The 24356-nt window shown below is 39.5% G+C and overlaps 1 protein-coding gene across 4 annotated transcripts in view; it reads left to right on the top strand.

Annotated features, from left to right (window-relative positions):
• The window catches only part of PPP2R5C (protein phosphatase 2 regulatory subunit B'gamma), an 85620-nt gene that overhangs the window by 12528 nt on the left and 48736 nt on the right, over positions 1–24356 (top strand). For 3 of the 4 annotated variants that reach the window (XM_069783451.1, XM_069783450.1, XM_069783453.1), the window contains exon 3: positions 5110–5269. In XM_069783451.1, coding sequence (XP_069639552.1) covers positions 5110–5269 — 160 coding nt within the window. Of the gene's footprint in view, positions 1–5109; positions 5270–18610; positions 18935–24356 lie in introns of those variants that run through there. The other variant, XM_069783452.1, reaches the window with a different exon arrangement.

The following is a 24356-nucleotide window of genomic DNA, read 5'->3' as shown; positions in this document are numbered from 1 at the left end:
TAGGTATTTCCCTTTCTAGTCACGGGAAGAGAATCAATGAAAATGTATCTGTAGTTTGACTGTTTTGGTGTCAAATAAGTTGAATTGTTCACTGATGTAGCAGAATGTCCATTGGTTATTCTCAGGGGTTGTGGTTTCTGAAGTAGTTTGGTTTGTTACTGGGAGGAAGAAGCTGAGCTTGGGTCTTGTACTGGGTTTGCATGGCAAGGTTTTGGTAGCAGGGGGGCTACAGGGGTGGCTTCTGTCAGAAGCTGCTAGAAGCTTCCCCTATGTCCGACAGAGCCAAGGCCAGACGGCTCCAAGTTGGAACCGCCGCTGGCCAAGGCCGAGCTAATCAGTGACAGTGGTAGCGCCTCTGGGATAAGATATTTAAGAAGGGAAACAAAAAGTTGTGGCAGGCACAGAAACAGCAGCTGGAGAGAGGAGTGAGAACATGTGAGAGAAACAACCCTACAGACACCAAGGTCAGTGAAGAAGGAGGGGGAGGAGGTGCTCCAGGTGCTGGAGCAGAGATTCCCCTCCAGCCCGTGGGGAAGACCATGGTGAGGCAGGCTGTCCCCCTGCAGCCCGGGGAGGACCCCGTGCTGGAGCAGGTGGGTGCCCGAAGGAGGCTGTGACCCTTGTGGGAAGCCCGTGCTGGAGCAGGCTCCTGGCAGGACCTGCAGATCTGTGGAGAGAGGAGCACACGCTGGAGCAGGTTTTCTGGCAGGACTTGTGACCCCGTGGAAGGGACCCACGCTGGAGCAGTTTGTGAAGAACTGCAGCCTGTGGGAAGGACCCATGTCGGAGAATTTTGTGGAGGACTGTCTTCTGTGGGAGGGACCCCAGGCTGGAGCAGGGGAAGAATGTGAGGAGTCCTCCCCCTGAGGAGGAAGGAGCAGCAGAGACAACGTGTAATGAACTGACCCCAACCCCTGGTTTTATTTCTCATTACCCTACTGTGGTTTGATTGATTGGCAATAAATTAAATTAATTTTCCCCAAGTTGAGTCTGTTTTGTCCGTGATGGTAATTGGTGAGTGATCTCTCCTGTCCTTATCTCGACCCACGAGCCTTTTGTTTTATTTTCTCTCCCCTGTCTAGTTGAGGAGGGGGAGTAATAGAGTGGCTGCGTGATGCTTAGTTGCTGGCTGGGGTTAAACCATGACAGGTCTTCAGTGTAAACTAATGAGCACTGTACCTTCATAAAAAGTTAAGTATGTTACTTTGAAATCTTTAGCAAATGAATACACAGAACTGTTAGTCTGAATTTGTTTTCTTTTTAGAGGAGTGGTTAAAACTGCTGAGCTGTGGGGCTTAAGCTGACTTAACCCACTTTCTCCAGGTGCCCTTCTATCCAAGGGCTGCTTGTCTGCAAGCTCTGGAAGCCAGTTCTCTTGTGGTAGCACCATAGTGCCACTTGCAGAGGTTGTTTGGTACAGCTGTGTAGTGCAGTATTCAAATAATAATGAACTGGAAAGTGTTTTCACAGCTTTCTGGTACGTGCTGGCTGAATGACTGGAGCATGACTGAAGAGCAGGGATGATCATGGTTGATGGTAGGAAGGAGGAGGAAATCTGTTGGATAAATTGGCCAGCAATTCAGGGCTAGAATTACACCGGAGTCATCACTGCTAGATGGGAAGTTGCCATAGCAACAAAAAATGCTTTCTTTCAACATTTCTAATTAGAAACATTACCCATCCTCTTAAATAACTACTTTTGGCTAATTTTAGAATTTATCTGCTATTTAGAATACTTTGTTTCCTGAGGTGTGTGTTACCTTAGGATACCGTAGTGTGCGCATCTGTGCAAGCACATGTAAGCACTTGTTAATTTGAAATTGTGAACTTGTTTGGGAATAGAGGAAACAGGAAAGCAGCTTTTCCTGTTCAAAGTAATGAACAAAAAACAGGTGGCAGTGGAAAATAGCCAGTTCAGAAAAACACCATTAGGATCAAGCACAATATTGAAATACAGAATCCTGTGCAGTAGTAGTGTATTGGCTTTGTGTGGCAAGGTTGGGGGGGGGGGCGCTACAGGGGTGGCTTCTGTGAGAAGCTGCTAGAAGCTTCCCCTGTGTCTGACAGAGCCAAAGCCAGCCGGCTCCGAGACGGACCCACCGCTGACCAAGGCCGAGCCCATCAGTGCCGGTGGTAGCAGCTCTAGGATAACATTCAGGGAGGGGAAAAGTTGCTGTGGAACAGAAACTGCAGCCGGAGAGAGGAGTGAGAACATGCAAGAGAAACAACGCTGCAGCCCCCCAGGTCAGTGAAGAAGGAGGGGAGGAGGTGCTCCAGGCACCGGAGCAGAGATTCCCCTCCAGCCTGTGGGGAAGACCATGGTGAGGCAGGCTGTCCCCCTGCAGCCCAGGCAGGTCCACGGTGGAGCAGATCTCTACCTGCAGCCCAGGGAGGACCCCATGCCGGAGCAGGGGGTGCCCGAAGGAGGCTGTGACCCCGTGGGAAGCCCGCGCTGGAGCAGGCTCCTGGAAGGATGGACCGACCTGTGGCCCCGTGGAGAGAGGAGCCCGCGCTGGAGCAGGTTTTCTGGCAGGACTTATGACCCTGTGGGAAGCCTGCGCTGGAGCAGTGTGCTCCTGAAGGACTGAACCCCATGGAAGGGACCCATGCTGGAGCAGTTTGTGAAGAACTGCAGCCTGTGGGAAGGACCCATGTTGGAGAACTTTGTGGAGGACTGTCTGCTGTGGGAGGGACCCCAGGCTGGAGCAGGGGAAGCGTGTGAGGAGTCCTCCCCCTCCAGGAGGATGAAGTGGCAGAGATAATGTGTGATGAATGGACTGTAAACCCCATTCCCTGCCCCCCTGTGCCGCTGGGAGCGGAGGGTAGGTAGAGAATCTGGGAGTGAAGTTGTGCCTGGGAAGAAGGGAGGGGTGGAGGGAAGGTGTTCTGAGATTTGGTTTTATTTCTCATTACCCTACTCTGGTTGATTGGCAATAAATTGAGTTAATTTTCCCCAAGTTGAGTCTGTTTTGTCCGTGATGGTAATTGGTGAGTGATCTCTCCTGTCCTTATCTCGACCCACGATCCTTTTGTTTTGTTTTCTCTCCCCTGTCCAGGTTAGGAGGGGGAGTGATAGATGTGGCTTTGGTGGGCACCTGGCATTCAGCCAGGGTCGACTCTGCCACAGGTGCTTGTTTATAATGTGTCTTAACTAGCTTTTACAGTTTAAAACCCGGTAAGTCATTGCTTCCTAATTTTAGTGCTGTTTTTCTTTCTGCTTAGTCTATTCATATTTTTATTTGGGATGCCTTTTTTTAACTTCAATTAATGGATAGAATTTACCTTGCAGATCACTGGTATTTCAGCAACAAGATTTTTAAGCATTTAGTGTTTGGGATTAAAAAGTGGAATAGTCTGAAAAATGCAATATAATAGGTATTACTTGTACATAAATGCTTTTAACTTGCTGATGTATGCCACTTTTACTGAAATGAGTTCTAGAGTGTTTTTGTTAACTTACAACTTCTAGTATTCAGTGTATTGTCTCCCTCTATTTGTTCAATAAGGCTGTAAGTGTTTTTGCTGTTGTATTAAGTTTGCAAAATGGTAAACTTAAATGTGTTTAATGAAAACTAAATGTTTTCAGTCATATCAGTATATTAAGTACAGTGTGTATAATATAGCACGACTGTTAATCTATTCTTGAAGCATATACATTTCTCTCCTAGTTACGCTGCTAGAACAAAATTTGAATAAAATTACTGTCTTGGAGACTCTAAAGGTAGATAAATTTATGTAAATTTCCATGTGCGCTGAATGGGTACGCTCCTAGACCGTATGGAAGCTGTTGATGAATAAGCTATTCTGGAAATCCTTTTTAGAACATGAAGAAAAGTGGTTTCTGTTAGCCATATCCCTATGAACATGCCATTTATGTTATTTCATGCAGGAACAAAACACTGCTTTCATATCTACTATACTTAACAAAACTCTAATTAAATCCACTCAAACTGCCAAAGTGGCAGCATTACAACTTGATTTCCATCCTGAATCCCATTCGCATCTGATTTTTTTCCTATTTCTTACCATGTGGGCACTTTCTGAAAAGGAGAATATGGTCTTTCCTGCAACAGAAAAGTGCCAAGTTGTATTTTCAGATATGTGTGCTTCAGTGTGTAATGTGTAAAATTGTTTGCAAATTTGAAAGGCTTCTACAGCAAATTAAGGTCCTGTGAAATGAATTACAATACTTGCAGTAAGATTTCCTGCTCAGCTGTTTTTGTATTTTTAGTGTAGGTCAGTCCTAGATGTCTTATCATTCTTATAAAGAACATAATGAAATTATTCATATTTAGAAAATTAACTATTGCTTACTTTAAACCTGCTTTTCCTTCTTCAAAAAAGGAATGAGAAAGGCAGCATCACAAGTTCTGACAGGTTTTTGTTAATGATGCATTTTATTCAGCTTGAGGGAGAGCACTGTCAAGTATAGCCTGGGAAGTAACAGCAAACTGGAAACCTATAGGTGGGAACTATTTTTCTGGTTTTATGTTATAAACTTCATACAGAGGTACAGTGACAATCTGATAAGGATTATTAGAGTAAAAACAACTTGCTCTGAGTAGGCAGTAAACTGCTACAAATCTTCATGTATGTTTTAGAAGCTGCTGAAGCTACTAGAGTAATAAGACTTCCTTCTTTAGATTTATATCAAAGCCTGAATGCCCTAGTAAAGCTTAGGACTCTAGCAGCAAGGCACAGTACAAATAGGCAGTGAAAGGTTCACCTGCTGTAAATAGACGTGGTCTTGTGATCCCTTTGAAGGTGAAGTTAGCCAAATACCTTGGAGACCTGGACTTCTCAGGGAAAAGGTGAGAGTAGCTAAGGAACTACATTATTTGAAAATTCCTCTTTATTTGGCTGGTAACTTCAAATAAATGGGCTAGTGCATGTAACAAGGTGATCTACTCCCATCTATGAGGGCTGTGGTACAGAAACGAACACTGAAAAGATGGAACAGAAGAATAGATAGCTATACATTCAGAGGATGATGAATAGAGCAATTTGATTAAAAGCTTATTTTGTTTCATTTATTTCTGTAACAAAAACTTTTTTAGAAGATTTTCTAAGTTCAGCTGCAATTAACTGCTTTCATTTCTTTTTAAACAGGTATCAAACAAAAAATCAAACAGCACTCCTCCCCCAGCACAACTCTCTAAAATCAAAGTACCAGCACCACAGACAGTACTGAAGAAAGAAAAGCGGCAGAGTTCTTCAAGGTTTAATGTTAGCAATAACAGGGAGCTTCAAAAACTGCCAGCTTTAAAAGGTATGTCTTTCTAAATTAGAATGACTCTTGTGGAGGATCTTGGGCATGAGACAGAGAAACATCTCAACTGTCACACTTCTTATATCTGGACAGCATACATTATATATCAAGTATACATATGTGCAATCTTGCACATACTTGAATGCTCAAACACATTGGGTGGGTTTTTTTCTTTTTTTTCAGTCCTTATATGAGGACTTCTATTGTGTTGCCTTCTTTGCAATCAGTATAGGAAATATCTAAGTTTCTTCAACCCAGAAATGTCTGTGTGAAAGTATATTCACTAATCTCACATCAAAGCAGAGTATTTGGGCTCTGGGCTCTATGCAAAATATTAGTCATTCTCAGTGCAGTACGCTCAAACCCTACTTCATTTGTAGTAAAGTATCTCTTGGCATTGTGAGAAGACTTGGTCTATCGCTGTTTATTGGTCTGGTTTTCCTGAGCATGGGTCAAGTGGAGTGATGTCTTTTTCATGAATATGAATTTTTCCTTTGTCAATTTTAAGGCTTTGTGATCTTTTAGAATTACATTTACTGCCATCTGTGATGAAAAGATGATGGTGATTGATGCATCTTCTCTTACTAACACAGCTTTTATCATCTTTATTTTAGCTACTCTCTGTTGTGTAGATACATGTTTGCATACTGTGCTTATGGTGGCTTGTAGCAGTGCTAGGGTAGAATTTTCCAAGTGTAGTCAGATGTACTGATCTACTGCTTATGAGCAACTGATTTGCACTGAAGGTTTATTTAAAAAAAAAACAACAAACCAAAACCAACTGTTTTGAAGTGCAATGCATACTGCTTTCCAGTGTTCAAAGTTGGCAGTGAAAGCCTAATAGATTGCTCAAATGTTGAGTAGTACTGGTGTAGGCAATGTGAAAATGTCAAGCGATAAGACTTTTTTTCCTCCAGTCATTGTTTTCTTGATATAATAAACTCAACTTTTCAGCCCATATGAATTACACTGCTTTTCATATAGACCAAATTAGACTGCAGCATTCTTCTCTTCACACAGATACTGTTTTTACAAAAAGAATATGAAATATTGTCCATCATGTTAGTCTCTTCTCCCAAGTAACAAGTAATAGGACGAGAGGGAAACAGCCTCAAGTTACACAGGGGAGGTTTAGATTGGATATTAGGAGAAATTTCTTGACCGAAAGGCTTGTCAAGCATTTGAGCAGGCTGCCCAGGGAGGTGGTTGAGTCACCATCCCTGGAGGTAATTAAAAGACTTGTACATGTGGCACATAGGGATGTAGTTTAGTGGTGGATTTGGCAGTGCTAGGTTAACAGTTGGACTTAATGATCTTAAAGGTATTTTCCAACCTAAATGATTCTATGATTCTATATTAGTATAGCAGTCTATATACAAGATGCTGCTTAAAATTTTTCAAGACTTAACTGCTGTTTATTTAATTAGTGAATTTCAATCTATTTTATTAAATTTGTAAATAAGAATATTTAGCACCACAGGTTATGAATAATACTTCCTATCTTTTGGTAGTACATAGTAGTAGAACATAGTAGGTTCATGCACAAGCTGTAACATCCAGGGTGTGACACAAGCAAATGACACTGAATTAAAGTAGTGACTTTTTTAATAAAACGTTATGCATACAGCCTCATTGACTGGCATAACCTTTTGTTCAGAGACTCAGTTGCAAAGAAAAACATTTGTTACTTGGTCTAGAACCTCCATTTTGCCCTACTTTAAATAGCATATTTCTGGTAGTGCCTGGGACTGTCAGGTCAGGGAGACTAGAATTGAGCATGTGATTAGAAGCAGAGTGGACAGCAAGCTGGAAATGAGAAAAATTAGTGCAGATGGGAGAGGGGGGAAGTAATCTGTCTTACAGTGGGAAAGGTGAAGTTTTATATCTGTTTCCACCTTGGCTCTTGCAGTTTAAACTAGTAGGCCAATGAAGGGCAGAAGAATGCCTGCTTGGACTTGGCAAAAAAAAAAAAAGTCTTAAACTGTGTAAGGTATGTTCTGAGAGTGGTCTAGTGTTTTTGACACAGTGTACCTAGATGTGAAGAAATTGTGCATACGCATTATAGTTGCCTTTCAGTCTGCAATCACTCCCACCACTAAAGTGAAATGAAAGAAAAGATCTTGAGCTTATCTCTGGTGGATGTCTGATGCTGTATGTGTATCCCCAGGCTGTAAAGGGTCAAACTTCTTGTTATGAAACACTGGTGCAATTGCTGATCTAGTGATGGGTAGTAATTACTATCTTTACTAATAAAGCCATGTCCAGTCTCATGGATCATAGCAGACGTCTGTATAATTGCTGTGCTTACTGCACGTGCTCACTCATGACCTTAATTCCCACCTATTAGGGTTGCTGAGAACACTGTTGGCCAGTCACCCTGTTCTCCTAATGTGTACATAGATATGTGACTTGATGTGTGTTCACTGGGTCAAGCGAGGCTGGGAAACTTTCTTTTTGGGCAGCTTTAAGTGTGGTGTTTCATGTCTCTGTCTGGACAGGAGTTAAAGTGGACTGGCAGGCTGTAATTTAAAGGACTGAGATGATTAAGATGGGTTTGACTTTTATGAAGCACTGGGAAGAACATAGCATTCCTTCTGGTTAGCTGTTTAACCAGCTTTCAGACTCCAGTTACTCATAACGAGTAGCTGTATTTCTATGGCTATAGTAGGTAGGAAACCTTTCTTCTATCTGTAGTAGACCAGGAGATGTGTATTTTCTTCATACATGTTGGGTTGACTACTGTGTGGTATGATGTACTTTACAAGAGATTGTATTTTAAGCACAGCATATAGAATGGAGTTGTCTTTTTGCATGCTTTAAGGTCTGTATTTGATCTGTGAAAGCTTGTAACTGGTAAGCTCTAAATGGCCTGCAGCATTGATGAGATAACCACCTTGCTTCTGTGCCATAGGGCTGGAGTTGAGGTCAGCAGATCACTTGAAATAGTGGGAAGGGAAAGGAGGAGCTGCCAAAGTGGGTTTTCATCAAGGTTTCTTATTTAGAAAATACTTTTTGATCTTCAGGCGTGCTGTGAACTTTCTCTTGGGTGTTGCACAGAAGTGCTGACGATAGGTTTCTGGAAATACCAGCCTACTTGCCCTGGTGACTGGTATTAGCGTGGTATGGTTTATATTCATTGGAGCAGCTTATGATTAACATTGTACACCCTCAGTTTATTCAGGAAATGGAGGAGCAGGATAGCTCCTATAATGCAAAAAGAAAAGGAAATAAATTATGAGTTAAGAGGCTCTAACAACAGAGATGAACATAGAAGAGAAGTCTGTGATGCAGTTGGTTTGTGGAGCATTGAGATCCATATATTAGCAAAGCTGCAAGCTGGTAAAGCTCCCTGCAGCACCATGCAATACAACCTGATTTAGGTCAGGTAGAAGAGGTAGCTTGTCTGCCCACAGACAGCCCAGAAGTATCTCTAGAGAAGTACCTTCAGAACTGTGCCAAATGTCTTGAAAAGATCTTACCTATTTTCACCAAAAAAGAAAACTTCTGTGCCAACAGACTTGGGTTATGTTTATTTCTGCTTCTCTGGTTCTCCTTGTTAGCTAACATTTGTAGTACAGGTACTTCAGTTACAGAAAGTTGATTTTTGTTTTCAGTTGTTTATTGGGAAAAAATTACTTACTGGACTTAAAGGTGTGTGTTGTTTTATTATGATTTGAAAACTTGCAGATTAATGCTTTGGGTTTATCAAATATAAATAGTAAAGGGTGTTTCAGCCTTCAGAAACTTACCAGTTTCGTCATTTTTGCTTTCTTAAGAAAATGGTTTGTAACTTAGGATATATTGAAATTGTTTACAAATTTAAAAAATGTGTTCTGTATGAGATAAACAGCATAAGTGTTCAATATGAGTATTTAATAAATATATAAAAGTAGTACCATTTCTGAGGTTGTATGTACCTGACCACTGACACACTGAAGTAGTTCATGTTCTTTGCAACTGTCCACTTCAACTTTATGCAAGAAGCTTCAATTCATTGTTACATTATGGATAATTTTTTCATGGTTAATTAGCAAATAATTCCACAGTGTCTGTGATTGATTGTTGTGTGCTGGCATTTATTTCTGGTGATGTTGATGGGTCATCTTCACTTTAGTTCTTGATTCTAGATTACCTCTATGAACTTCTGACACTCAAATACATTAAATACTGAAAAAAGCTCTAGCACTTGAACATGTGATGTATGTACTCATCTAGCTGTGTTTGTTCAATTTTGAGAGGAAACTTTTGAGAGTGTCATGATATGTTATGAATTGCATGCTTGTTGCTTGTGTACCTGATGGCTGCAATAATACATTTTCACTTTGGCTCTCATGGAGTCAGTATCCAAAGACCATCATACAGATCAAGTCTCTAAAATTTTAAAGAAAAAAAAAATTACCTAGGTTTAATGCTAAGGGAAAGGAAGGATATCTTTTTTTTTCTTGTTTCTTTTTGAGGTAACTGCATTTACTTCCAGATCTATCTGCTCCCCCCCTTCTCTTACTTTCATATTAAGAAAACTTTGACACACAAACGTTTGTAAATTCTGTAAGTTTAGTTTACTATCTAAACCATTAGCAGATCAGACTTAATATTTTTTGTAAACTCTTCTTTTTTTTAAATTAAGAAATAAAATTATAATTTTCCTCTGATTTTACTGAGAATATAGTTGTTCCTTACCACGTGAGAATAGTGGGCGAGTGTTGGCATCTGCAGGACAGAGGTTGCTGCTGTGATGGACTTACTGAGTAATTGACCAAGATCAAAAAGGAACAAAAAATAGAACAGCCAGCCAGTAGTATGGCATTTCATAACTGGTTAACTAGCAACCTAAATGTTAATGTGTTTCACTTCTATTCAACACTATTAATACAGAAAAGTAAAATTTAAGTTTAATGATTCAAAAATGTACATCTTATTAAAAAAGAGTATTTTTTTATAATTTTAGTAATACTTCCATTACAGGTTGACGGTTTTTTCTCCCACAGTACAGTCTTGCTAATTATGTAGTTCTAAGATGCTCCCTTGCCCATTCTGTACATCTAGTTTATATGCTATGAGGGTTTTTTAACAGTACAAACAGGTGAATGTACTTGTATTTGTACATGTTATTTTGCAAGGATGATCTGATTTTAGTAAACTGTGTAAATGCACAGCATTTAGAGAACTGTTATACAAAGTGATGAGATTTTTAAGGATGTGGTCTGAATCCCTATAATATGTGAAAGAATGTTGCAATGAGAATTCTTAAATACAGTATTAAGATGGCCTGACTGGGATAAAAGGTCTTATACAGTGTCAAATACAATTGTGTGACAAATGTAACTTTAACCTGCAAGTAATATTCATTAAAATATAATGTTCTCTGTCAGTCCTAGAATAACAAATTTGAAAAAATAAAAAAAGTCAGTGCTCCTTAATATTCTGAAGTGTTGCAAAATTTCCCAGTGAACATGTGTTAGTCATGCATATGTAAATTTGGGTGTGATTCAAAAGTATGCTTTTTTGTAGCATTTCTGTGTATGTTTTTTAAAGTTGGATAGAATCCTTTTATAGCATTATAGAGGACTCCTATGATGCCGGTATCATGGTTTTGTTTGTGGGTTTGGGATTGGGTTTTTTGTTTTCTTTTTTAGATAGAAGTGAACATAGTTTTATGTAATCTTAAAGATGGCAATTGTAATTCAGCTTTTATTTTCAAATACAGTTCCTAATTTATTTACAGAATTACTGTTTACCTCTTGGAGTTGGATTGTGGATACAATATTCTTATAAAGGTATATACCGAGGTAGGAAGAAATGAGCTATGTTGACAGTTGTGGACATGCATGCTAACTTTTAGTGCTGAGAAGTGTAGAATATGGAATACTGTGCTGTTTTCTTAATGTAGAATAACTGCATGTGATATGATTAAACAGATCCTGGTATTTCATTGTTGAAGATCTTGCCGTGCATGTTGATCAGCCCTGGTTTTGACCTTCTGGTGGAGATGTCTGTTTCTGACTTAACATGATTTCAACATTAAAAGTACTACTATCAGTCATATCTCTTTAAAAAAAAGGGGGGGGGGGAATAATGAGCATGACAGGTTATAAGGATGCCATTTTTCTAAGCACATCTTGTGTAGAGTGCATGGTTTCTCTTTTTAATTTAAGCAGAGACTTTAGAGCTATGGCAAATTCTGAGTCTGTTCTGTGCAAGAGGAGAATGTCAGGGTGGTGTCTCAACTTGTCTGCCTGTGATACAGGACTCTGATAGGGAGGCAAGCATTATTAAAGCTTTCCTAATGTTTTAAAGTCACAAATGGCTGTCTAGGAGATAGCTCTGTTTTCATCATCTGTTCAATATTGAAGTCTGATGAATCAAGATTGCAGAAGAGGTGATTCCAGTTTAAGATTCTGATACTTAAAAAAACAGTTGGACCAAATTTTCATTGATAAAACTGTTGTAACCATGAGGAAGGACAAAAAAGTGAGAATTTCTCAAGAGGTTAGAAACGTAAGGTTGTTTTGTGTTTCTCTCAACTGTAGAGTACAGATAAGCAAGCAAAACTGATATAAAGGTAAATTAAAAAGTAAATCAAGTATCGTTCTCTGTGCTGCAGAGAAATTCAACCATGTATGTTGATATTTTCCACAAACTCATATCAGGGTAAGCTCAAACTCCAGCAGAGTGTGTTACTTGTTCATTTAAAACTAGCATCTGTTTTCATGACACAAAAGAGACTGATTGGATATATGCAATATAATTGGATTTATGGGAATCATAGTGATAATGGACTACTTTGGGTTTTGAGGAGCACTTTTCTTATAAGCTGTTGAGACTGGAGATCTCCAATGTTTTATGTCACTTTCATCGCAGAAACCTGCTCCTGCCATTTGTAAATTAGGTAGAGAACAAAGGTGCAGTACTTCAGCCTTTCCAGTTTAATCATGCTTCTTGTGTGTGTGCATGGCAATTAAGGAATTTTGTCTAGCTGCAAGGTGGCAGCATCACTGTTACGCTAAAAGTATTTTATGCAAAGTAAGATGGTGGATTAAACAAGATAATGCTACTATAAAATATAATTTGCCCTAATACGTAATGCATTTAAAAGGCAAAACACTGAGGCAAAACAAATTAATTCTCATGCAAAACATCGATGAATACAGTTTTGTGAAACAGATGATGCTCTTCTCCCTTGTACATGAACTACATTGGACTAACTCAGTATGCTAAGTGCTATCCTGGTCCTGGCTGCACTCATGCTTTTATAGTATTTTTGGCAGCCCAATATTGTATCAAATTTATTGAAACAATAATACAATAGAGTTTGTTCTTTCCTACATCAGTATGGTTAGGTGTCAGTGAGAGCGTGTATTGTATTATGTGAAAGAACTGCGGAGACTTTTTTTGCCATGTTAATTTAGTAACTTTGTCTTTGAACTTTGATGTTAAAAACATTATAGTGTTGCATAAACAGCCTTTCCTGTATTTATTTTTCTTTCAAATGTTTAGAAGAATTATTAAAATATGTGCGTGGTAAGCATATACATTTCTTAAAGCAAATACTGGCAATTGTTTGGTGTTCCTACAGGAAAATATGATCTATCAAATGAGTAAATACTTTAATGATTATCACATGATTAATATTAAAATATTTAGCAACTATCCAGTCTGAATTACGATGTAACATTTTAAAGATTAAGAAACATGATAGTGAGTGAATAACTACCCAAAAAAGGTTATAGAGAAAAATACTTTGCTTGAATGTGTGATTTTTTTTTTTCTTAGCTAGCTTTACATGAAATCATAGGCTTGGATTAATGAGCCGTTCTTCATTTCAACTGCCCTATCAAACACCTACTCATTAGTCAGCAACTGAAAGTGTTAGAAGAATGCTCTACATCTGTCACTGGCAGCATTGCCTACCAAACTTGTTTCCACTCAAGCTTGGATAGAATCCATAAAAATCGGATTTAAAATGTGGTATTGTCTTCTTTTCTAGATTCTAACCTGTCTCTGAATTCAGAGTTTGGAAATCTCTTAAGATGTTTTTTATTATGCCCTTATTTACAAAAAGAACATTTTGTTCCATTGCACAGGTCTTCATTATAATCGGACCTAAACATTTTTGCTGCTCCACTGAACTTCTCCCTTCATAAGACCTCTACTGATCAAACATTGAATGCAATATTTATACATGTAAATATAAGTCAGTGTTTGCTGGATAACTAGCATGCTCTCAAGTTTTTATTCTTAAATATATATATATTCTTTTTTTTTACACTTTGTTTCTTGAAAATGACAAGGATGACTTAGGTAATAAGGCCACAGACAGGAGTGAGTTTGGTGGTATACATTAGCTTTTTATACTGGGCTTGGTTAAAATAGCGTGCCAATACTTGAAACAAGCTTCTGCAGTCTGCCATGGGAAATATGTTTTTGTACCAGATGCTATTCTTAAAATATATTTCTTTTAAGGTAACTAATGATTTTTTTTGGTGCTGTACAGCTTTCTGAACTGAACAGATATCTATTGATTTCTCCCCCCCACTTACAGAAACTTTTGAGTATACAATATTGGCTGAATGAAAACTTGGTACTGTTGAGTCTGTGTGCTACAGTGACCATGCAAATACTAGGAAATCCAGATAGAGACAAACCCAGTCACAGGCAGATGTTTGCCAGTTCCACTTTTACTCCTTCTAGTACAGAAAAAACTGATTAAATATTATTTTCTCAAGTGGAAGGTAGAATACTATCTTTTGCCATGCTTTCAGTCTTAGGAATTCTTTAAGGAAGCCAAATGATAGTCTGTACCCGTTTCATTCATCCCAGTAAGAATTTTTTTCTTATCTGTGTATATCTCTTGATAGCTAGGTATTAACATGGTATGTTTACCATCTCTGTTTCCTTGAAGAATCTCCTCTTGGCTGTCCTCTGGAATTGTGTCAGAACCTTGTAGAAGCCCAGTATCCTTCCTATTTCTGCTGTTTCTCCTCCAGAATGTGTAGTATCCAGTGCCCTTTCTCCCCTAAAACAAAGTTACTGTCTTTGAGTAACTCATTGTTCAGGGTTGTGAAGAGAGCCTTATTTTCTGTAGCCTGACATCATTTGTGAGAATGGTAAGTTTTGCTTAGGCTATAATTGGAGGGGAAAAAAATAATGTTGGTCCTACCAATAAAAGCAAGTCATGTTTATTCCTGTCCCTTTTTTGGGTGGCTGTCTGGTCAACCAGATAATGGAATCAATGTGGCTCAAACTCCCCCTTTTCCTTCTCGTTTTAACTCTGCTCAGTTCTAATCTGGTTCAACTATGCAGCTGCACAAGCCCTTGTACAGCGATTTCAGACAGTTGCACACATGTGCCTCAGAAGAGGTGGGATTGCAGCAGTAGCTCATATAGACTTACTTCAGCTTAGGCTGCCATGGAACACAGTCTAAGTTAACAGAGAACCAACCTGACAATGAAGTAAGTGGCTTTCTGTTGGATTAGTGGGCTAAACCAGCTCAGCTGTGGATCTGATGACCACTGAAGCAGATGAGAGCAAAATAAAGCTGAGGGAAACGCAGCAAGGGGACTGAAGTAGTCTGCAACTAGGGTGGCTTAGGTTGCTGAGGAACAGCAAATTCGGCAGTTGTGGAATTATGCCTTTAGTTACCTCAGAGTTCAGACTAAGTAGCCCCCTGCTCCCCCAATCCAAAAATGAAAACTCCTCTTATAGTCTGAGAGGTAACCAACTTTATCCAAGGTGTTGTCATGCAAATAGAAGTTCATACAATTTTAATTATATGTTGTTGATTCTGCCACTATCAGTTAGAATAGTAGCTAGTTCAGAATGGAAATAAGGGCAACCTTTGGGCAGGTGAATTTGTTGTTAGGGTGGGGGGTGTGGTGGTTTTTTAAATCACAGCCTAAATGGAGTATTTGTTTTGAAAGAAATACTATGTAGCCTCCCAGTGTAAAGAGAATTTACCAGCTATAGTGCTGGATCCTAAACGTAACACATTTAATTGTATCCTAAGAACTTTATAGGATTTTCCTTCATTCCCATCATCAGGAAGTTAGAAGCTATGAACAAGGTTCAGAGGAAACCTGTAATAGTTTTGCTATACTGTCAATACGTTTTTTCATTCATTTAATTCTAAAAATGTATAGCTGAAGTTAATGCTTTTTTTAATTCTCTTGTAACAGAAGTGTCTTCGTAAATTTGTTCAAGTAAGCTCTTCCTCCTCCCATTGATATTCATTAGCTCTATTCCACTTGCACTAATATTCTTTCCCTCCCCATTAATAAGTCAGTTCCTAACTCAATTTTCTTTGCAATTTTTTTCTCAAATGAAGTTGCTCAAAATAATTCAACTTAAGTAAATATTTTCTTTTGGTGGCAAATCAAATAATTTAAGGCTGAAACAAAGGGAGGGTATAAAAACCTCCTGAGCAGAATGTACCTCCCAATCCATATGACTGGTGAGAAGATACCAGATTTTGTTAATGAGCAAAAGGTCTTATAAAGATTGAAGTCCTTCAACTCCACTAGTCTCCTGTCAGAAGCACACCACAAATACACTGAATTATGGCTGTTTGAACCAGTTTCATGGTAGTTTACTAAGTACTGGCTTCAGATGTAACAGTCCTGCAAAGAGCAGGAAGTGTGAACAGGGTATATGTATCTTGGAAGAGAAAACTTACTTGAATGTGACTTGCTGTTCTGCCAATACTACTGCTACCGCTGCAGATGTCGCATTTACTCTCTTTAGTGAAGAACAATGTAGGGGGGTTGACTCTTAAACCATTACCTAAAATTTGCTAATGAACCTCCAGCTATTTAAGCTGTGCTTATGTATAAAATAGGAAATAGCACTGTAACTGAAGGAACATTCCCTTTTTGCTGTGTTGTATACCAGAAGAGTAGCTAAGTTGTGTGCCGTTGGACCAGCAGGCTTCATATCCATTTTAATCTTCGCAGGGAGCTTCAGAGAGACAGAAGCAGCAGTTGACCATTAAAGCAAATACAGGAATAGAGATGAAAGAGAACAGCTGCTTCTTAAAGATGTGGTTACTAGATAAACTGGAATTTTAAATGTAATTTTTGCCACTTCATGCTGCGGCTTATCGCTATAGAACAGTCTAATTGTACTTTAGATGGAGAAAAGAAACAGAATTTGCTTGCAAAATTCTGCATATGAAAATATTGGAAAAAATTGTCTGAGTTATTCTTCAGTTTTCTCCTTCATCCATCAAGATCTTGTAGAAAACTTTGTATTGAGGTCAGTCTTGGTTTTGTTTTTACATCTCATTCTGTTAAAGGCATATCTCTATGGTAGCTTTTGGTTTTATAAGACTAAAACTCCACATCTAAGGTATACCCAAGGGATACATAGATATATAACCTGACATTTTTGAGAATATAGCTCCCCTGTTTTTGCCTAGACTGGAAGGACAAATTATTTGAGTCTCTATAGTCTTAGGGAAAAAGTTTAAAAAGGCATCAGAAGTTCATATAGTCCATTCTGATGTTCTCAAAAGCAGGATCAACTACATTTATATCACTCATGTTTGGCCATTTTTTAAAATTACTGGAAAGTTTGCAGTCTCTTATTTTGTTTCATTATGCTTATTGCGAGATGATTTAATATCTAACCTAATGTTCCTTGATGTAGGAGGAATTTACTGTCTGTAGTGAATGTAGAAAAACTAATTCCCTCAATCTACATAATTACTCTTTAAAATACTTAGATATTATCAGTCTAGTCCTTTCTGTCAAAAATCCCCAAACTAACCAACAAAACAAACAAAAATGAGCCAAAAAAAAAAAAAACAAAAACCCCAACCTCCCCACACCACACTGAACAGAGCAGCTTTATTTTTTTAATTAAGTAATATTTTCTAGATTGGTCATCTTTGAGCTTTTTCATCAGGTTTACATCCTTCTTCAACCGTGATATCTAGGAGGAACTACTTCAAATCGGGCCTTGTCAGCAATCAGTAAATCCAATTGATTTCTTCATCTGTATATTCCACTTTTTTATATCCCAGTTAGACTTTTCCCTTCATCCAATTCAATAATACTCAGTACAGCTCTAACTCACCATTGACATTGTATTATTGTAGTGCGATGTAATTTTTCTGACCAGGTACGTGTATGCCCTATGATTTGGTTTTGTTCCGAATTTTCATCAGCAAATTACCTAACTGAAAAGCATCTTCCTCTTTTTCTGATTTATTCCATTTTTGAGCAGGTATAAGGTAGGACAGTGTCATAGATAAGTAATCTAAATATTTAAAGGTGACATACTGGTGCAAATAGTATTTGGGGAGAAGCACAGATTTGGAGATGGTGCAAGTATAACATTGTCTGTTTCTCTGAAGATCACTCCCAGAGGTGCAGTACCTAGGAGACAAAATGGTCCTTCAAATAGCTCATTGTAAAAATAAATGTGCAAGTCTCATACGATGAAGAAAAGGTTGCTTACAGTTTTGTTCCAAATACCTTAAGTAATTTAACTAAAAAGTTTAGAAATCGTTATGCTGCGCTTTTCTTGTATTTCTGGGATTATGCAGCAAAGGTGTTTTCATATGCCTATATATTGGTTCTTAGTGCTGCAATACATTAGTTTCTAATAATAAAAGTTACTTGTAATTATTGAACTTTCTAGAAAGGAAAACCTGAGTTTTGCCATATCCAAGTTTAACAACGTTAAGTTAAACTTAAGATAGGTCCATTTTTCAATTGAAAGAAACATTCAGATAAGCATGAAACAGGAGGTTTTTTTCTCCCGAATGTCGTATGTATGTGTTTTTATTCATAACATATATATTAGCCACGAGTCATAAAACACTTCCTGGGAATGCGTATGAGGTCTTACGTTTATAAAACAATGATGATGATAATTCAAGGGCCTGTATCTTACTGTGCACTACCTTGTAATGGGGCTCTTGAAAGCTAAAGTTGTAGATGTTGCCCTTAATGCTGTGTTTTTCCACGGTTAAGTTGAGCACCTGTTTGGTCGTTCTTGGCAGCCTTGCTGAAGGAAAGATTAAGCCTTTGGCTTTTTCAGGACAGAAAAAAAATAAAACGCGTGCGTTCTTTGTAGCAGGTGCATACCGAGTGTTATCTGTGGGGGAAATAACGGGGCAGCCGTGAGCTCATCCAGGTTTGGTGGTGTTTGTTTTTTGGTTGGGGGGGGGGGGGGGGGTGTTTTTTGTGCCTTTTTTTTAAAAAAAAAAAAAAAGGCAAACGCAAAAGACCCGTCACCTCCTGGGGCGGGGGTTTGCCGAGCTCCGCTTCTGCGGGGGCCGGGCCCGGCGGGGGGGGGCCGGGGCCGGGGGTGTCGCCGTGCCCGCCGTGCCGGCGCGGGAGCGCGGGGCGCGGTGACAGCCCCGCACCAGCCCCCGCTCATTTGCGGCCTCCTCGGTGTCATTTGAAGTTGCTGCCGTTAGCCAATGGGGCTCCTCCCGCCCGCTGACATCACTAACTAGCCAGTTCCCTCCAGCTGCAGAGCGCTTCAGTTTCTGTCTTTTTTTAAACTAAAATGGAGGCTGGTTTCTTGCCTTAAGGAATACACTGCCTTGCCTGCTGGAGCCTAGATGTTGACATGTAACAGAGCTGGCAGCAGGATGGTGGTTGACGCAGCCAATTCCAATGGGCCGTTCCAGCCCGTGGCCCTTTTGCACATTAGAGGTGAGTTATTGTGCGTGCGAGGGAGAACCGCGACCCTCTGACGAGCTAATAAATGGCTATTGTGGTGCTGGGTAAGGGGAGCAGGAAGTCCTTTGTAGCCCGGTCCCTCTCGGTTTGCTACGGCCGCAGGAGAACCGGCGGAGATCAAAACCCCTTTATCTGTTAAATGCGTTTGGGGAGGATTTAAGAATTCGTAGAGGCATTGCATACATAGTTAAAAGCAGGTTTTACTGCTTTCTGCCGTAACTCTCCCATCCCCCTTTCGAGCTGTGCTGATGTCAAAGGATGTGAAGTCACTACCCTAGAAAGGTACCGAGTGGGGGGAGGGAAGAGCCAAGTTATCGCTGTACAGTTTCTGTAGAATAAGGGCAAACGTTTGGTGTGCTTCAAAGCCTTTTTTGTGTCAAGCGCTCGGATAGAGCTCCTTTAAAACCCACTGCAGCTTGTAAAAGAATTGGAAGTGTTGTTGGGGAAGGAACGGGGGGAAGAGATGTGACATTTATTATGAAAATATCCTTTATGTATTCAGAAAGCATTTCCTAGAAGGGATGCGGTTCGGCTTTAACAAGCAAGCTCTTATGTGCCTGTCGCTTTGTGCAATTTTGAATGTTCCATTTCTTCACAGAATACGTTCTTTGGGGTTTGCAGAATTAGTGCATTGCAAATCTACATTTTATGTAATTCATTGGGAAAACACATGTTGGTATGACACTTGCCTAATACTGAGTGTGTATCTCTTGTTCTGTATTCTTGCAGTTAGAAGAATTTTGCATTGCTATGGGGGTTTTTTCATGTATTTTTTTAGCTGGCTGTTAACTGACCAAAGCTTGCTTTTTTTTTTTTTAATGTCTTCCTTAAGGTGGTTTTGGTTTAGAACTTTTTATGAAAGCAGAACATGTATTAGCTGAGATCAGCACACCTTGAACAATGGCCTTTATATGCAAGAAACACAGCTGATACCATTCTTAATTACCTTTGCTTCTCAGCTTTCACTGGTGTAGGCTAGACGTTAGTACTGGAAAGAGTATTTTTTTGATTAATATTCCATACACTAAGAAAATTTTGCTTTGAAAGTTTAAAAACCCCCAGCTGTTCCAAAGCCCGCTCATTTAAGCAGTAGCACTGGTCTTCATGTATTAAGAAATAATGATTTTTCGTTACCTTTTTAAAAGAGCCCTACCCTTCTCTGTCTGAAATGGGACTGGATGTATTCTAGAAGACTCTTAATTTTGGTCGGGGGTGGGGAGCAGGGAGGGGTATAAAATTCCCTTGTTAGAATAGGGACTGTGCTTGTTGTCAAGGGAGTATAAATGCAGCTGCCTGACCTGTAGACAGGCCTTCACTTTACACTCTGCAGAAATCACCTTAATTCTCTGAAAGGTGCTGCCTTTTGGAAGGGGAGAAGCATGGTCTTTTAAAGGTGTGAGTTAGGAAAACAAACCAAGGTTGGAATCAGAATGATGAAATATTATAATGGTAAACTGTAATTGTCTCAATACAATAATAAGGTTCTTGTCAGTGAATTTATTGTCCCTGTTGTTGCTCCCATCAAATACATAATTGTGGAAACAATGGATTTTAAGAAACTGTTCTGAAATTTACTTTCCTAAGACCTAAATTTTTAGTGCACTGGATAGTACAGTAGTAAAGTAGAGGTTAAAGGGGTTTGTGGTTTGGTTTGTTGTTTTGGGTTTCTTTAAATAGGGTGATGAGAGTGGACTTTCTTGTAAGCAATTAAGGAATAACTGGGAGATTGTTTTGCCTTTTTCAAGTGGTAGGAAGTAAGATGGGTCGCTGGTATTATAGCCCACAGGAGTTTCTTGACACTGGGAGAGGAAAACCATCTCTTCCGTACATACGTGTATACAGAAGTTGCTTTGGGTTTGGTTTTTTTTGTGTGTACCTCATCTCAGTAGCTTCTCTGATGTTACCAGTACTGGTCTGCCTCCAAACTGAAGCCTGTCAGAACAATACATAGAAAATTAATAGCAGTAAAATTTAAACTGGTAACTCTGAAGCCTAATGACACATGTTTACTGTTTGTCCCAATCCATGCTGCTTTTACAGTTGTCCTTTTACATCATCTGTTGCAGTATAGGATTAAATATCTAGTAGAAGTACTCCTCTTTGCAGCTATAAGAGCTAAGCGGGGGGAGGGGGGACAAGCCCCTCAGTTGTTTCTGGTAGATCTAGTTTGTTGTAGTACAGAAGATACTGCTTTATCACCAATTTTTTATAATCTTTAAACTAAAATTTTGGGATGGTGTATTGTATTTTATTTTACCCTTATATTGTAGCTACCATACTTGGCTTTAATCTTATTTTTTAAAAAAATCTGTGAAGCCTTGTGGACTACACTATCAGGACTTCTTTGAAAATAAAAATTGAAACCTTGCTTTTAAAGTTAATTCTGAAGCACTTTCTGTAGCTGGATCATACGGAGCATGTAATGTTTGCGGAATAAAAAGGAAATCTGATCTGGCATGGGATGGGAGCTTGCTCCCCTTGCTCCTGCCCCTCCTGAACTTCAGACAGCTTTCTTGTCTGGGCTACTTAGAGCTTTGCCAAAACAACATGCTTGGAAAAATAGATTCAGGTAGTTTTTAAAAATCTTACGAGTCTTGTGAAGAGGAAATAAGGGTGTCAGAATTTTATTGAGTGCTATTGCTGACACTGATATCTGCACCATCACCAATAAGGAGGAGGAGTAGGTATTTGTAGGATAGGAGGTGTCAGGGCCCCAGATAACCCATCCTCTAGCAGTTCATTTGGCTGCTGGTGCTGAAGGTCATCTTGGGTATGGTGCAGCCCTGTAATCTTGAGTCAGACTGCTGTGGAAAGAGTTGTGAGAAGTCTTGTCGGGGTTCCCCTTTCACTCAGGAGTTGTCTTTAAGCTCAGGCCCTTGGCCTTGGTTGTTACCTCAGCTAGGTTGCATCTATGTGGTTGTCCAGCCACGTACCTCGCTGATCTGGATCCAGATGTGTTGACTACCTGGCTTGGTGTGCCTCTTCACTGCAGACTTGCTCAGCAACCGCTGGACTGCTGGCTGACCCTGATCACTGTCAGTATACCTGCTCTCCTTTCTTCTTTCAGGTACTGTGAGACTATGCCCTTTGTCACAACTATAGACTGTTGGCAGTTATTCAAGAGCAATGTGTAGAAATTAGGTCTTCAGAAGATGACTTTGGACCTGTTGTTGGAAAATACCAAGCACCAAAAGAACCTAATCCACGCTGAACGCAAGTGGCGTGGAGCCATTACTGTATGTTATTTGCTTGTGCTGAAAGCATTGGCTCAGTGAGAGTGTTTGGCCTGCTGGGGTAGTGAGCCCTTGGTCATTCCACCTGCAACAGGCTTTCCAGGAGATCTGAGTTATGCTACTGCTGCATTGATCTTTCTAGAGTACAAAGATAGCACAAAATGTTCAGCTGAGCTGCTTGTCACTGGTTATCATGGTGAACTGAAAACCTACCTTGTATTGGAACAATCCAAAGCTTGCAAGATTACAATTTCAGTTTGAGCAGCTGTTATGGCCATGGAATAACTGCTGTGGTTTGTGATCCTGGATAGAGGCTTGAGCTTGTGTCTGGCTGTGAAACAAATGGTGTAGCCAAAGCAACTGGTCGTGGTATCTATGCATGGAGAGCTCCTTTAGGATCTTTGTGCATAGACAGATAACTAGCTATGAAGATGACATTAGGACAGCATAGAGAAGAGTGCTATTAGGTATTATGAATTTAAGATTTTTACAACAAGGAGGGAAGCAGAGCTGGATGGTGTTTTCAAGATGCATCTTTCCCTTTCTGGAGCCCTTCTGGCAGCTAAACCCCTAGGGTGATGGAAGTGCACTCAACACCCTCACAGGAGGATCCCCGTAAATGAGATGAGGCCTGGGGGAAGAAATTGGGACCTTTTGATTTTCATCTAGGCACTTTAAGCAAAGAAAGCAGCTGTTAAAGCAGCATGGATTAGGACAAACAGTAAACATTTGTCACTAGACTTCAGTTACCAGTTCATACTTACTGTTGTGAGTTGTCTTGCTGAAAACTGTAGCTGTAGTACAGAGTGCAGTTACAGGTAGAAAATAATCATAATTCGTTCTGTATGCAGATTATAAATGTTTATTCATTGTGGGGGCAGACATTTTTCATTAGGAATACAATTCAATGCTGTTAAGAAAAGTCTCTTAATACTGTTTTATCAGTATGTAGAAGTAACCCAAATGCCAGTGTTTTTATGAACTCAAGACAGAGCTATTTGAACAAAATATAGGTAAAACTCTGCTCTGATCTGCAATCACAGAATTAGCAGAAATAGAAGTTACTTTAGTGGCTTAGTTGCTGACTGGCTGGGACTGGTAGTGTCTGCTCATGCTTTTCAAAAATGATTTTCAAGATGTTTTGCAAGACATAATGGAAGTTGTGTGGGAAGGAGAGTGAGAACACCCCGATACTGTGTTAACTCAAACTGATGCTTCCCGTAGGCCGTAACCTGTTTCAAATACCTCATTGTCCATCTTTCTCCTCTGCCTTCCAGAGCAGCAGATTTTTTTTGACAGATTTGACTTTGTCATTATTTAACTTACTTTAGATTTTGTGAAAGATGCTTTGAATTTTTTCAAAGACGATGTAAGTGATGTTAACTTGGTCCATTCTTTCTCTGTGGTCCTTTAATGTATTAATCTTGAATAAGGGATCATGGGAGGTAGTTCATATTCCATCTTCGCATAGTGCTTTTCTACAGGGCTAAAAATGTCAGTGGTAGTGTTTTTGTGATGTAAACGCATGAGTAATTAGATAGAAATTTGCATGCTCTTCAAAGTCTGGTGAAAGATCAGTGTTCTGTTGGATTAGGTACTAACATAGCATCAAGCACCCGTTGTGGTGGTTTCCCTGAGTTTGGGCCGGCTGCCTTTGATCACCATGAACTACTGTCAGGTTCTTAAAGCAGCCAAGTGCTATCTGGCTATTGCAAGGTGCATTTCTACTTACTTTATACTTTCATACTTGGCTATGAAAGGTCAAGTCCCTTTTGACAATATGTAAACACAGGAAACAACTCTTAAGTGAGCTGCATACCGCATTTAAACCTGAAGTATGCAATTTATTTCTTAAAGGAGAAAAGCTTGGCACTTTCATTTTAGAAAGAACCTAGCATGTGTTTCTTTTTCTTGCAAAATAATTGACCTGAAGATCCTTTTTCTAACTATACTTGCTAAAAATCATGAAGGCTCTTGCTTTGCAGGAATTGCTTCTGAGCTAAAAAAAATATATATATATCCATTTTGTAATTAAATGGGAAGCAGAGGCCAAAGCTCACATTTCAGAAGTAATACAGACCAAATGCAGCATGCAGAACAGTAGCCATTATCTCATTGATGTACAAAAGGGGGCTGAAAGAACTGGGTTTGTTTGGCCTGAG

The sequence above is a fragment of the Haliaeetus albicilla genome, chromosome 5, assembly GCF_947461875.1.
Source record: "Haliaeetus albicilla chromosome 5, bHalAlb1.1, whole genome shotgun sequence".
Lineage (NCBI taxonomy): Eukaryota > Metazoa > Chordata > Aves > Accipitriformes > Accipitridae > Haliaeetus > Haliaeetus albicilla.
This window is presented reverse-complemented; position numbering and strand designations above follow the sequence as displayed.